At 43.6% G+C, this 15,253-nt stretch overlaps 1 protein-coding gene across 1 annotated transcript in view; it reads right to left on the bottom strand.

Moving 5' to 3' along the window:
* The window catches only part of LOC147693323 (vomeronasal type-2 receptor 26-like), a 114,036-nt gene that overhangs the window by 58,425 nt on the left and 40,358 nt on the right, over nucleotides 1-15,253 (bottom strand). Inside the window, exon 3 of the mRNA XM_086935929.1 lies at nucleotides 10,083-10,310. Within this exon, the coding sequence (XP_086792055.1) occupies nucleotides 10,083-10,310 (228 nt within the window). The remainder of the gene's footprint in view (nucleotides 1-10,082; nucleotides 10,311-15,253) is intronic.

Genomic DNA, 15,253 nt, shown 5'->3' with positions numbered 1-15,253 from the left:
CAACACAGAACCACTTAAGCATCAACGCAGCATCACCTCAGCATCAGTGCAGCACCATATCAGCATCAGCATAGCACCACCTCAGCACAGCACCAACTTGGCATCACTCAGCATCACCTAAGCACCAGCTCAGCACCACCTGAGCACCAGTGCAACATCAACACCTCAGCATGACTCAGCACCACCCGAGTACCACCACAGTGTGAGCACAGCACCATCTCAGCATCAGCACAGCACCACATCCTCATCAGTGCACCACCGGTAGTGCAGCTCCATCTAAGCGCAAGCACAGCAACACTTCAGCACCAGTGCAGTACCACCTCAACATCAGCACATCACCATCTCTGCATCAACACAGCCCCACCTCTGCATCAGTGCACCACCCCAGCATAGCCCCACCTCCGCAGCAATATAGCACCAATGCAGCACCACTTCAGCATCAGTGAAGCACCATCTAAGCATTCACGCTGCATCACCTCAGCACAGTACCAACTCAGCATGACTCAGCACCACTTGAGCACCAACTCTGCAACGCCTGAGGATCATTGCTGTACTACCACCTCAGCATGACTCAACACCACAGCATCAATCACTACCACTCAAGTGTCATTCAGCATCACCTCTGCACTAGCACACCACCACCTTAACAACCCTCAGCACCACTTAAGTAACATACAGCATCACCTGAGAATCACCTCCACACCAGTACACACCTCAGCTTTACTCAGCACCACCTGAGTATCATACAGCATCACCTGAGCATCACCTCAGCACCTCTTCAGTCTTCCCTCTGAATCTGGCATCTGTTGATTCTCCCCTATTGTCCGTCCCCTGTGCGAGTTGTAATTCAGGCACTATTTCCCAACCTCCACTATCCCATTGTTTATGCCATTAGAACAGACAGGAAGTAATTGTCAGCATTACAAGGACAAAAAAACGAGAAGACATTTTTTATGCTAATTCTTTTTCTAATAGGGCCGTTCAGTTGTACATAATGTATTCTTGGTTATATATACGTTAACAAAAATGCTTATAACACTTTAATTTAACTATTCAACATTCTACACAGCAGCCACACTGCTCCACAACATAGCTTAAAGACATTGCAAAGCCAAGAGCTCTGGCTATCACTTATAACGTCCCAAAAACGAGACCTATTGGCTATGCCAATGCTTGTTCTTATTTCCATTGACAAGTTTAGATATGTTAGATGTGTAACTTCTTTTGTTCAGGACATTGAAGATGTTTTAAATAGGATCAGTGGTTTCCCCAGGGAGAGCGGGATATGAAGTTAGAGTTCTAAAGATTTATGACTTACTTTATGCTACAAAACAACCACCCTCAAGCCTTTCGGTTGACCAGGTGAACCCCACTTGGGCAGTCATACTGTCATGCATGGTGGTCTGATGCAAAGTCTACCAACGGAACTCTACATAAAAGGCCTCTAGCACCTTCACCCCCACATGGTCTCTGGCCTTAACAGGTCTTTGATGTTCATTGTTACCCAAATCGAAGGCTGCGACAAATAGGTGCTCCTCACTAGGATTCCGAAGCAAGGCCTTGGTAAAGATCTAAAGGCTCTGTAAGATTCTGTGAATGTCCTAAGTTTAAGAGACCCACACTGTTCGGGGAAATGCCCACTTAAAAAAAGAAAGTCTCTTTTAATTTCTCTAAAAATGTCATACTGTCGAAATATGTGCAAAGCGGAAAACCAGAGTAGAGCAGACCATACTCAAGATATGAAACGCATAGAAGTTGGCCTATGGGAGGAACCCAGAGATTAGGAGATGCAACTACTGTACGGTATCCCAGCTCCAAGACCTTATAGCACTATATTAAGTCTTAATGTTAGGGGAATTTTGACTTGCATAGGGAGATAAGGACACTGTGGCATTAACATGCAGACACTGAGATAGAGACATAAACACTGTGACTGCGGACGTGGACATGTATACACAGATAAGAAGACACAGTGGGGCACTGAGACACTTACCTGGACGGCAGAAGGAGAGGACAACAACTTGTATAGTATGAGATCCTAACACAAACATTATCACAGGGAGACACAGCCCCAGGAAAAAGAAACAGAAGAAGAAGGCCTAATTGTGACTTTGTCAGAATCCAGGTTCTTTTAATCATCTGAGATAAATACCAGTACATTGGGGCAGGTTATTTATTGAGTGCAAGTCATAGCACCTATTATGAATTCCTGGGGATAACATGGATTTTGAGGCTTCTCCACTAAAATCCACATGACATGGTAACTACCATACAATTTTCCTCTTTTAGGTTCAGGCAAGTTTGACTTGCTAAATTTGAATAGAGTGAGATATTTAACACACCTGGTGAATAATGGATGCAGTAAATACCCCAATATCGTATGCTCAAGCCGGGAGCACACATCTGTTTATGTAGGGGTCAGAAAACACTATACCAGTTGTAATCATGCCAAAAGACTAGTCATGGGAGAGGTACACACATACACAGGAATGTGGAAATGAATAAAAGCACAGGGAGACTTAAACACTCAATCAATTAAGATTTATAAAGCACAGCAAATCACCTGAGAGGGTCTCAAGGTGCTAGAGTTGCTAGCTGCTTCATGGAGAAAGCAGTGAAAATGAGGCAGAAGCAGGAGAAAGCACTCAGAAGAAAGAGGGGGAAGGAGAAAGCAGTAAAACACAAGGCAAAAGAAGGAGAAAACATTCAGAAAAATGGAGGGAAGGAAGAAGAAAGCAGTAAATAATTTAGCAAAAGCACTTAGTAGAACAGGGGCAAAAGAAGGAGAAAGCAGTCAAAAAAATGCTCCCAAAGCAAGAGAAGGCACTTAGAAAACTAGAGGGGAAGCACAGCTGTGCGGCCTCACATGAGAGTTGGGCCTGGGACTTTCGCAATAGGGTCGCAGTGCAGCCTCGATTAAGTACGACCTTAGCGGAGGGAGGGCCCCTGGGAGGTGGTAGACGGGGATAGGTAGAAGGTGGGAAAATGGGCAGGAGCAGAAAATGAGCATAAAAACAAAGAGAAGCAGTGAAAAACATTGGAAAAACAGGAGAAAGCACTCAGGAAAATGGGGGAGAAGAAGGAGAAAGCGGGAAAAATGAGGCAAAAGCCGGAGAAAGCACTCAGTAAAACAGGCAAATGAGGAAAAAGGAAGGAGAAGCAGTGAAAAACAAGGGAAAAGTAGGAAAAAGCACTCAGAACAGTGGGGAGGAAGTTGAGTGGTGCAGCTGCACAGGAAAGCTGGGCTTGGGATAGATAGGCAGGAAGAAACGCTGGGACAAGAGACACGGATAAAGACCAATAATACACAAGCTGGCAGTGAGGGTGGCAAGCAAAGTGTGCACAGGTGTCTATACTGGGATACTTATTCTCAAAGTTCTGATCACGCTCTACTTTATGTGGTCCCACCACCACTGGGCCACCAACAATAACTACAATCTGTTATCGGAAGGAGTCGGCTGGGGGAGTGAATGGAACTTGGAGATTTTTCGTGTTTGCCCCCACTCCACCTCTCGCGGTCCCCGCTTCGCGGGTGCCGCTCGCCCGCTGGTTCGTGCAAGTGCCTGGAGAAGAAGTGAGCACGGGACCGGGAGAAGGCACCTAGGACTAGGAGGCTTGCGGGACTGCGAGGACCAGCCATCAGCGTGGCGGGTCATTAGCCGCAGCTGGTCCTCTTCCCGCCCCCGTCCTCCGCCTATTTTAGCCCCTCCCTATGCGCGCACGCGGTACGCGCTCGGGTCGAAGCCCAGGCCAAGGGTGGGCCCGTTTGTGCCCGTTCGTGACCGGTTTTGACCGGACCGGGCCCCCCGCTTGCATTTGTCCAAACCCCTGCCAGCATCTTCGGCTGCACATGGCTGGACGTGAAACAAGGAGTAAGACCTCGCTAACAGGAGGTTCTACAGTCGGAGGTATGGAATCATTTCTCATTAGAGCCAATACAATCAATCATAGACACTGAAATTAATGTCCTTGAAAAACGCCTGTCCAAGGAACTGTCGGCTATCAAGAGATCCTCCCTGGGAACAATAGCTAATGCTAAAACCCCTGAAAGACCCATCGATACCGTTATCAGCGATGTGGCTGGCCAAGCTCCCATATCTGAGGTTAACAAACAGGCATCATTGGACTTGGACATTTTGGTTAATGAAATACTTCCCGAAATTGATTTAGTCCTTGATAATAAGGTATCCATTTCCTCTGAACTTGATGATACTATTAATAACACTCTGTCACAGGGGGTTAAAGAAGGGGCTACCTCTAAACGCAAGAGGTCTTACAATAAGAAAGCCGGTAGAAAGTCTAAATCAGCGAAGTTACAGCATGACACCACCCCCCCCAATTAGATCAACCCAATCCCTACCTAGCAATGAGGTATCAATTGATAGTTTGGGTGCCCTATTCAAATCGATCCTATTCCCCCTAGAGGCCAAAATGGAGCAAATAGAACTCAGACTGTCAAATATAGAGAAAGCCACAGCTGCCATATTGGCTAATTCCAACAAGCCCAGTAATCCGAGTTCCCTGCCAATTACCCTTTCTATCCCTGGTCCTCCACTAGTTAAAGAGGCCCTAAATCTAACCTGCTCTAACCCCACCCAGGTTATTAATGTACCCCCGCAGCAAACATCTGGGCCGCTACCAACTAATGCTAATGCAAATGGGTTAACGGTCAATGGTCAAACAGGTTCCCCAGCCAAAGAACCTAGAGCCCCCAGACCACATTTGCCAGACCTTCCACCGGAAGCTAATCATTTTATGGTAGTCTTAGCAGGAGCTCCTACTCTGGAAGCCGGAGAAGCCGAAACCTTTAATTCCCTAAAAAGTAAAGTTGTTAGGTGGCTTAATTGGAATAGACCTCTCCCGGCCCACCTCCACATCGAAATCATCATAGTTAGAAGGGTGCCTTGGTTGGGTAAAACTGTTAAGACCATAAATGGGGACTGTATAACGGTCAGTTTTAGAGACCCTCGAACCGTCTCGCATATTTGTGCGGGTTTTAATAGATCCTTTGACTCCACCATCCAGACGCTCCCAGTGTCCTTTTTCTTTCCACCTAATTATATGAACCATGGTAGAGATAGAGATGACTGGACCAGGGTTGAGCGGAGGGGTAGACAAAGAAGATATGATTTAAGACCGGCTATGATGCCCCCGTATGCTCCCTTTTGTGATTTTAATCGGTTCAATTGTCTAGATGGTCTAGACGGAGTTGACTGACTACCCCCAGCCCATGACTCAAGATCTTCCCTTCCCGACACCGGTAATGGTATACTGGCTGGAGAGGTTGAAACTACTGAAAAGTCCCCTGTAAAATGCTTGACTATGGGTGTAGTCCCTATGAAGGTACCTTCTCCTACCACTATTAAATCCCTGGAGCTATCCTTGGAAACAGACTTAGCGGAAATCCACCATCCATTAGTCTCTTTGGATATCCCAGAGGAGAAGCTACCAACCTCAGTGCCCCCTAGTGTCCTTGAGAACGTAGAGTCTGCCCCTTGTCTCCCAGTTTAAAAATTGTGAGCTGGAACATTGCTGGTTGGCGCCAGAAGCTATTGTCTCTGGGTTGGAGGGAATCCCTCTCCCAGTTTGACGTCCTTTGTTTACAGGAGACCTGGTCTGTGACAGATATCCATTTTGACGGCTTTGTGTCCTATAACAATCTAGCACAAGTGTCCAATATGGGTAGGGCAAAAGGTGGGCTAATAATTTTACTGTCTGTGAACTTCCCTGTACGTGTGAAATCACATTCTACTGTAGGATCCCACTCACAAATTCTAAGGTTGGAACAAAGAGGGGGTCGTGATACCTTGTTAATTAATCACTACAAGAATATGTTTGATTCCACGAGTACTTGTGTTGTAGATGATCTCGAGACAGCTGTTAAGAACATTTGTAGAGATACCCATCAGCTCTATGATATCATCTGGGGAGGGGATTTCAATATCCAGACTTGTCCCTATTCATTTACTAATGTATGTGGGTTTGACGGGGATAACGGGGGAGAACCGGGCCCATTTTATCCACACACCTTACCGCGACTCCATTAATACTCTTATGTTAAATATTGACTTGCTAATCCACCAACCTGCTGCGGATAAAGAGGGTAATATTGCACCAACTTTTGTTGGGAGGAATTCAGCCTCCGTCATTGATCATTTGTTGTTATCAGTACATATTGCCCCACTCTGTCCGGTACCTATCATTGTTGATTTTGGTATTAGTGATCACAATGCCATTACTATGTCGACCTCCATCTGGGGGACCATGTCCAGTCATAAGCGCAGGATTGTTGATGAGATCACCCCTTGTAGGCAAAATGGTATTCGGATTTAATGGTGTGGGGATAATTCTGATAAACTTCTGCGGAAAATAGTGGGAGCAGGTTCCGAAGTGCTACTCCGCTGTCTTGACAATGATGCTGCCCCCTGGTGCATTATCACCGATTTGAGAAACTCGGCGATATAATTAAAAGGTCCCTCACAATCACTAAAGGTATATCCAAGAGGGCTGCTTTAGGTTGGTTCGACAGTGCTTGTACAAATTCATTACAAGAACTAAAGAGGGCTTTGTCAAGACACCACAGAGATAGGGACGCAGTTACACTTCTTAGGGCGACCTATAAACACCAGTTGACCCGCAGAAAACAGGAACTTAGGGAGCAAGCCTGGGACAACCTAACCAAAGCGGCGGAGCTGCGTGACAGTAAGTTATTTTGGAGTACTGTCAACAGCCCATTCCTCCAAAAGGAGGAATTCCCAGTTTTAACTGCCCAGGTTCGTGAGGATAGCTGGGTCCAATATTTTACAGGTATTTTTGATCCGGCCAGGCAGGATCAGGCTAGTCTTAGCGCTGATATTATAGAATTTAAACAACCCCTGGGGATCACACTACAAAAAGTGGATAATGCCATCCGTAACAGCAAGGGGGGGAAGGCCACAGGACCGGACGGAGTTCCGGTCGACCTTTATAAAACTGATCTGGCACTATGGAGCCCTCTCCTGACCCAGGTGTTTAATGCTTCCGTTACCGATAGTACTCCCTCTACCTGGAGTGAATCCATAATCTTGCCGATTTATAAGAAGGGGGATAGAGGAGAGGCCAAGAACTACCGCCCTCTCTCCCTTCTGGACTCCTCATTAAAAATTATGAGCAGGGTCCTACTGTTACGACTGGAGGATTGGGCGGAAGCCAATAATATCCTTGCAGACTCCCAATTTGGTTTCCGGAAGGGTCTCGGAACTATTGAGCAGTGTATTAATTTAGATCTTATCATAGGGAAATACACCAAAGCTAAACAGGGCTCATTATTTCTTTGCTTTGCAGACCTCTCAAGTGCCTTTGATCTGGTGGATCACATTCTCTTACGGTCCACCCTACTCGAAATGGGTGCCCCGGCAGCAATAATTTACTTCCTGGCTAGACTCTACAACAAGTTGTCAGCTCAGATCCGCTTTGGACAAGCGGGGGAATGCACCAAGAAGATCAGGATTAAATCTGGCATCAGGCAAGGCTGTGTCTTGGCCCCGCTACTTTTCTCCCTTTTTATAAATTCTATGGAGTCCGACCTGAAGAGGGTCCAAGCTGACGCCCCTCAAGTCGAAGGCCAATCAGTACCGGTACTGCTTTATGCAGACGATACTGTCTTACTTTTGAGAACCCCAATAGGTCTTCAAAAACTTATGAACCACTTTTATGATTTTATTCAGGGGAGGAAACTAAAAATCAATAATTCTAAAACTTTTATTATGGTCTGTGTGAAAAAGGTGAATCAACTTAAATCATTCCAGTTCAAGGAACATTGAATCAAGGTAGTGGACAAATTTTGTTATCTTGGTATAACTTTTAGTAGTAGTGGGACGTGGGCACCGGAGTTATTTAATGTCAGGGCCAAGATGGGTAAGGGGTCCTCAGGAGTATTTTGTTTTGCTTCAAAACTGGGCAGTCGTCGCTGATATGTTGAACGTCTACCGGCACAGATGTGCTTCAATTGCCCTCTATGGCTCAGGAGTGTGGGGCCATTGCAACCAAGGGGATCTGCAAGTAGCAGAGAACTTATTCCTTAAGAGACTCCTCTGTCTCCCCCCCTCGGCATCCACCGAACTGATTCACAAAGAGGTGGGGTTGGAATACTTGACTGACCTAACAGGACTGAGACCACTTATGGTATGGAGGTCAATCTGGGCTAAGTACGAAACTGGATTTACCAGGCGAATAATTCAAGACTGTCTTCGCTTGGAAAAAGTCCACCAGATTCCCTGGTTAAATATGTTTTAACGTCCTATAAGGAAATCTTTGATTTGGATGTTCTCAGTGACCCCCTATGTGCCATCAATATATCTAAACAGGAGGTTAAAAGTGTTTTTCTGGGGAACAAATCCAATAGGCGTAGAGTTCAATGTAGCCATTTTACAACTCATGTTTTTATTCAACCAACAAGGATGAAGGTTGTGGCATGCCTAAGTATTTAAAAGCTATTACCAAACAGTCACATCAGTTTGTCCTCACTAGACTGAGATTAGGCACTGTTCATAACCTGGTGGCTTTCCCACGGATGAAAACCTATACTTCAACTCCTTGCCTGTGTGATGGTACCTCCAAACAGAGCACGTTGCACTTTATGCTAATTTGTCCACTGTATATGCACCTTTGTATTTGTTATCTCAAACCCCTTTTTAAGAAATACTCTGTGTTTACAACTGCTAATGCCCTGAGATTATTCTTTGCACTCGATACCCCGGATATCTGCTTTTTTATTGCAACCTTTATTTTAAAATCAGTGTCCACTAGAAAAAGCCTGGAATTTTAACATTGCCTTCTGTATAATCAGTTGCTTGGCCCATGGTTTTTGCCTCTTCGAGTTGTTCCAATCTTTGTAATATATTGTAATTCTATACCTTGTAATATTTTTTAATGTGACATTTTTAAAATTCTGTATGCTTTTATGATTGTTTATTGAATAATCGAATAAAGCTTATGAACTGAACTGAACTACAATCTATCGAAAAGGAGCTTGTGATTCATCCAAATAATGATAGCGTTCCAAGCAGTGCGCTCATATATTGTCCATTCTCTGTGTATCCAATCAAGAAATTCCCAAATGAGCCTTGTTTAATTTGAAAGCCGATTCCAAATTTTTTATTCAATCCAATTTTTTAACACAAAGGTACATAATCCAATTTATCCAGCCAACGCTTTTCGTCCTATGCGGACATCATCAGGGCTTCCAATATCATGATAATCATATGTCTTTAAATTCCATGATGTGTGCCCATCCTTCTTCTAGTATCAATCTTTGTTTATTGCAAACATCTTCCAATATCATGATAATCATATGTCTTTAAATTCCATGTCGTGCGCCCATCCTTCTTCTAGTATCAATCTTTGTTTATTGCAAATGTCAATTATGTCCCACGCTTCCTTCTTGCAAGTCTCCAACACTGTCCTTCTTTCGTACACCGTCCATGACGTCAATTGACGTTTGCAATAAACAAAGATGTAAATTTTATAGCTGCCTTTGTAGCATGGGGTTAGAATATTGAATAAGTGTGGAAGCGATCATTGGATTGGGTGATTTGATAGGATCCTTAACTTTTAACTTCGCGGTGGCAGTGGCCAGTGGCTGGTGCTTTGTGGTTTTTCACTCTAAAACTTAAATCAAACATAAATAATTCAAATCGCTGGTTCCTGGGTTTTTGGTCTCATTTTGTTCATTAAAATATTCTCTATTTTTATGAATTGAAGATAGAATTTTATTGAATTGTATATTTGACATTTTAACTGTTTTTGTACTTTTAAATGCTTTACACATTTTCTTAAGTTCAGCCTGTGTGCTCTGTGCCATAGCTACTACATGTTGAGCCTAGGTTTGATTTCCTGAAACCTTTACTGGACCCATCAAGAATAGTGCCAATATAACCTGTGAGGGACTATCATCCACCCTAACTAATAATCTACTTTCCAACACACATTTATTGATTAAGGATCACATATCACATCCAATAAGACTTCCACTGCTCATAAAACCAGTTTAAGATATTGAGGGTATCACATACTGATGTTCCACTCTTGTACTTTACTCTCACCTTTGACGATCCATCATTCCAGCGGATGGCGTCCATGCTGACATGGACATTGTTGCCTTCTGATGCTTTGGGGTCCAGCTTACCCACCTTAATGAGCTGGAATTCATCATCTGGGGATATCTGAACATTTAGAATTAGATAGGTAGCAGGAGCATCTCCGTTGGCATCAAAGAACAATTTCTCCCCACTAGCTGTTTCAAAAGGTTGATTTTTCATATAGTGAAGAATCTGTAGAAGTTAAAATAATGCTGTCTGCATCATTACACACGCACACCCAGAATATCCTATTTCCATATCCACATTTATTATCTTAACTTTTATCAATGAACAGATAAAACACACTAGATAGATGGATAGATAGATAGATCGATAGATAGATACATAGATAGATAGATAGATAGACACATTAGCAGATATATATGCACTGACAAAGAGACAGACTGACCAATAGGCAGCCCTGCCAGGGAGTAATTACCTGGACATCATTATAAAGGGTGATTAAGAGCACCATGCCTGGAGAACTGTAGTAGGGTGTTGAGCCAGTTAGAGTGCATCCCATTATTTCATATGGCACGCACAGTGACGTTAGGCCTCATAGACATTCTTAGGGACTGCTAACCTGTGGCAACTGGTCTGACAGATTTAAGGATTCCCAACACTTGTATGGGCGTTTTCTGTAAAGATAATCCAATCAATTAGCCAGGTGCACTTTTGATAATACCATAATGCCTGCTGGGCCTTACTGCCATGGAGGTCCATGAATTTTTGTTTTATTTTTAGAAATAAAGAGGTGGAATCTCTCTTCATAAAAAAGAGAAATGCTCCTGATGCACAGGGAGTTTTCTAATATGACTTATAAGGATAGCACACTCAGATAAAAAGGCACAGGGTCAAGACTGATTTGCATTTGGCTGTATCTAAACTGGGGTGGCACGGTGAGCAAAAGAACAATGGATTTATCCCAGATCTCTTGACTGGAGGTGAATGTTTGATTCATTCAGCATTCCTTTCCATCATTTGTTTGCGTAGCACTTTTCGCCCTAACTGGGATGAGTATACCCAGATGTGGGTCCCTTGGTCACTGTGCAACTGGATTCAAGCTAGCCTGGCTGATGAAGGGTAATACCCTGAAACCGGTCCCAAGATGCTTGTTTCCGGTCCAGGGAGGACCTGGCTTTGAAGCTGTGCCTCTATATATCTAAATACCTAGCTGTAGCCAGATTTGGGGGTTGATTCCTAAAATCCCCAGTTGCACCTAGTTACGTCTGGCTTGAAAGCTTGCTGCCGCGGACCTTATGTAATCAACAGAAAAAGAAACTTCATATGTATTTCTGACATGGGGGTGGGGCTAATCCTGCTCCCCCATGTTGCTTCCCTTGAATACAACATTTGAATGGGTAGACCTGGGTAGACCTGTGCTTCCACAGAACAAGAGTGCTTGCATTGCACTTTTTGACTTGTGGAAAATCTTATGCTCATTCGCGGCAGAGACCGGATTTGTTATGGTGACAGGATAATGATCAAAGCTATGGGCTGGGTCAGTTTAATGAGAAAAGTTATGACAAAGGCAGTAGAGCTGACATATTTATTGTGTGTAAAGCATTTGTTAAATCCAGAAGACGTTTAAGAGTGGGCTGTTATCACACTGTGTTGCAGCCTGGAAAGAGGTATTTTGTTCAAATGATATTGCACAGATTATCATATGAGGCAGGGATTTAGATTTTTGGTTACCCCTTTAGACAAACCCTTGAAGTGGAAGATTTGCACTGAGAGAATCCTTGTCAGGCCCCCTTCCAAGTCTATTAGCAAACTAATAAAAAAACTGACTTAGACACATGACTAACAAAGTCTACATTTTAGTTGGTTACAGGAGGTGATTGAAAATAAACATTCACTTGTACCTACCAAGGCAATGAAGCAAATGTGTGTTGTGACTAAACTCTCTACCCAGTTCGCATTATAATGGCATTGTGGCAAATTCACTCAGCAAGACAGCCTCTATGATATTAAACAGGAAGAAAGTCAAAAGGTACATATCCTTGTACTCTACTATGTTTTTTATGATGATAGAAACACTCTTTGGTGTATATAAAAATGAAGGGTACCCCTTTGTGCCTTTAATATAGATTTAAATAAAAAAAACTTAATACAAAAGAAAGATGGTTTATTGCCTAAAGCAATCTATTTATGTAAGTAGCTTACTGGGGAGAAAAACAGACGTAGAAATGTATTTGAATGTTCAAGAAGTAATGCTTTGATATAGCTAAACATGGGAAGGATTCACTTACAGGGTAATGTTGTCCCTGCTGACGGACCCTCAGCCCGATTAGGTGTAAAACCATGGCTTCCGCCATCCGAGCAGATCGAGAGATCCCTGCCTGCCTTATGGGGATCTCTCTGCTATAAAGGGAGGCACTGTGGTATCTGGGTTACTGGTTGTCATGCAAGTAACTATGTTCTGGAATGTTGGGGGAAATTGAACCAGGGAACTACAGTTAGGAGATGTTGAGGAGTTGAATGTACTGCTTTTCTTTTTTCTTGATCTAGTCCAGTGTACGTTCTTACAATTTGGCAATGATGGAGCAGGGATTTTGCTAAATAGAACCTGCTCAAATTGAACCTTCAGTAACATTAATTAACAGTGTGTGCTGTGAAAACTAATACGGAAAAGAGCCTAACACAAGGGAAAATGCTCCTTAGCAAGCGCGTACTAAAAGCACTGAAGTAGGCTGCAAATGCTTCTTGACAAATAAAAATGAAAGAATAATTATGCTTTTTGTGATCTTTATTAACATTTGCTAGGAAAATATTACCTCGAGTTGCGCATGGATAAATGCAGCATTGGGTGGGTGCGTAATGGTGATGTAGCTTAGATTTCATCTGGAATCAGGCATTGCTTTATTTTGTGCTTCAGACAGACTGCATTTAAATTGACATGCACATTTTGGTGCGAGGCCTTGTCAGTCTGAAATGCTTGTGCTGAATTAACATGTGTTTTTGCAGTGTAGTAGAAAACTTGTGATTTCAGTGGCCTTTTTAGCTTAGAATATAACCATGGAATGTGTTCTCTCTTCCCAGCTCTTTTTCTTGAAATCGACACCCCTGTTCGTGTCTTAAGAGGCTTTGTTGCATATTTAGACATGTATGTAACACATCTTATAATGTATGTTAATTAAACATGCACAAACACTACACACGGGGCAAAACTCTTTTTTTTCTATCTAAAATATTAGAGCATGTTGCTATGAGTATGTATTAACTGTGTGCGCTTTAAAAATTTATACTAGTACATGTTTTATGCTATGTTGTAGATTGCACATTTATTTTCATGTTGTGCACAAATAATAGAAGAGCTGCTTTAAACTAAAAGCTTTTGCTAGGTAATCATTTATACAGGGTACTAGTATGGGGTGGGAAAACATAATGGGTTTATTTACATAAAAATAATACTCTTTTGTGTTTGTTTTTGTTGTTGGGCCTAAGATTAAATGGCTGCCTAAGAATCCAGTATGGCTGAGAATCATGCTGAAAAATGCATGCTCAGGACTACCAAGTGCCTCAAGTAAAGAGCCAAAGGAGTCAACGCTACCATGAACTGTACATTCTTGGTATCTTGCAAATGTATCAGTGTTTGTGGAATGGGCTCGTTCTGTGTGCGATGTGACAGGAAGGAGGAAATAGACTGAAATATTTTTCCTAGTAAATGTTGCTAAAAACATATAATTGTATTAATCAGTAATGATTTTTTTTGTTAAAACCGGAATGGTTTGGAATTTCCAATGAGAACAGGATGGTGAGACCCTCTGGTCATCTGTGCTGACCAGCAAAACACAGAAGATGATGGACGGAATGTTGCACAATGGCAAAACATTCACCCCCAGTCACAGATCTGGGTTTAACCCATCGTTATATTGCTCACCAAGCAACCCCAGTTCAGACATGGCCATATGCAAATCAGTCTTGACCCTGTGCCTCATGGGAACAGTCCAGCCCAAACTGCCAAGCCATGTCTTTCCTGGACCGGAATCAAGCATCCTAGGACCGGTTTCTGGCTATCAGCCGTCTTCAGCCAGGATAGCTTGACTCCAGTGTCCTAGTGAGCACGGGTACCACATCTGGGCATTCCCTTCCCACATAGGGTGAACAGCAAAACACACAAGATGATGGACGGAATGTTGCACAATGGCAAAACATTCACCCCCAGTCACAGATCTGGGTTTAATCCATCGTTATTTTGCTCACCAAGCTACCCCAGTTCAGACATGGCCATATGCAAATCAGTCTTGACCCTGTGCCTCATGGGAACAGTCCAGCCCGAACTGCCAAGCCATGTCTTTCCTGGACCGGAATCAAGCATCCTAGGACCGGTTTCTGGCTATCAGCCGTCTTCAGCCAGGTTAGCTTGACTCCAGTGGCCTAGTGAGCACGGGACCCACGTCTGGGCATTCCCTTCCCACATAGGGTGAACAGCAAAACACACAAGATGATGAACAGAATGTTGCACAATGGCATAACATTCACCCCCAGTCACAGATCTGGGATTAATATATCGTTATTTTGCTCACCAAGCCACCCCAGTTCAGACATGGCCATATGCAAATCAGTCTTGACCCTGTGCCTCATGGGAACAGTCCAGCCCGAACTGCCAAGCCATGTCTTTCCTGGACCGGAATCAAGCATCCTAGGATGGGTTTCTGGCTATCAGCCATCTTCAGCCAGGATAGCTTGACTCCAGTGGCCTAGTGAGCACTGGACCCACGTCTGGGCATTCCCTTCCCACATAGGGTGAACAGCAAAACACACAAGATGATTGACGGAATGTTGCACAATGGCAAAACATTCACCCCCAGTCACAGATCTGGGTTTAATCCATTGTTATTTTGCTCACCAAACCACCCCAGTTCAGACATGGTCATATGCAAATCAGTCTTGACCCTGTGCCTCATTTGAACAGTCCAGCCCGAACTGCCAAGCCATGTCTTTCCTGGACCAGAATCAAGCATCCTAGGACGGGTTTCTGGCTATCAGCCGTCTTCAGCCAGGATAGCTTGACTCCAGTGGCCTAGTGAGCATGGGACCTACGTCTGGGCATTCCCTTCCCACATAGGGTGAGAACAGCAAAACACACAAGATCATGGACGGAATGTTGCTGGTACATTATTAGTGTAGTC

The sequence above is a fragment of the Lissotriton vulgaris genome, chromosome 8, assembly GCF_964263255.1.
Source record: "Lissotriton vulgaris chromosome 8, aLisVul1.2, whole genome shotgun sequence".
In the NCBI taxonomy this organism is placed as follows: Eukaryota; Metazoa; Chordata; class Amphibia; order Caudata; family Salamandridae; genus Lissotriton; species Lissotriton vulgaris.
This window is presented reverse-complemented; position numbering and strand designations above follow the sequence as displayed.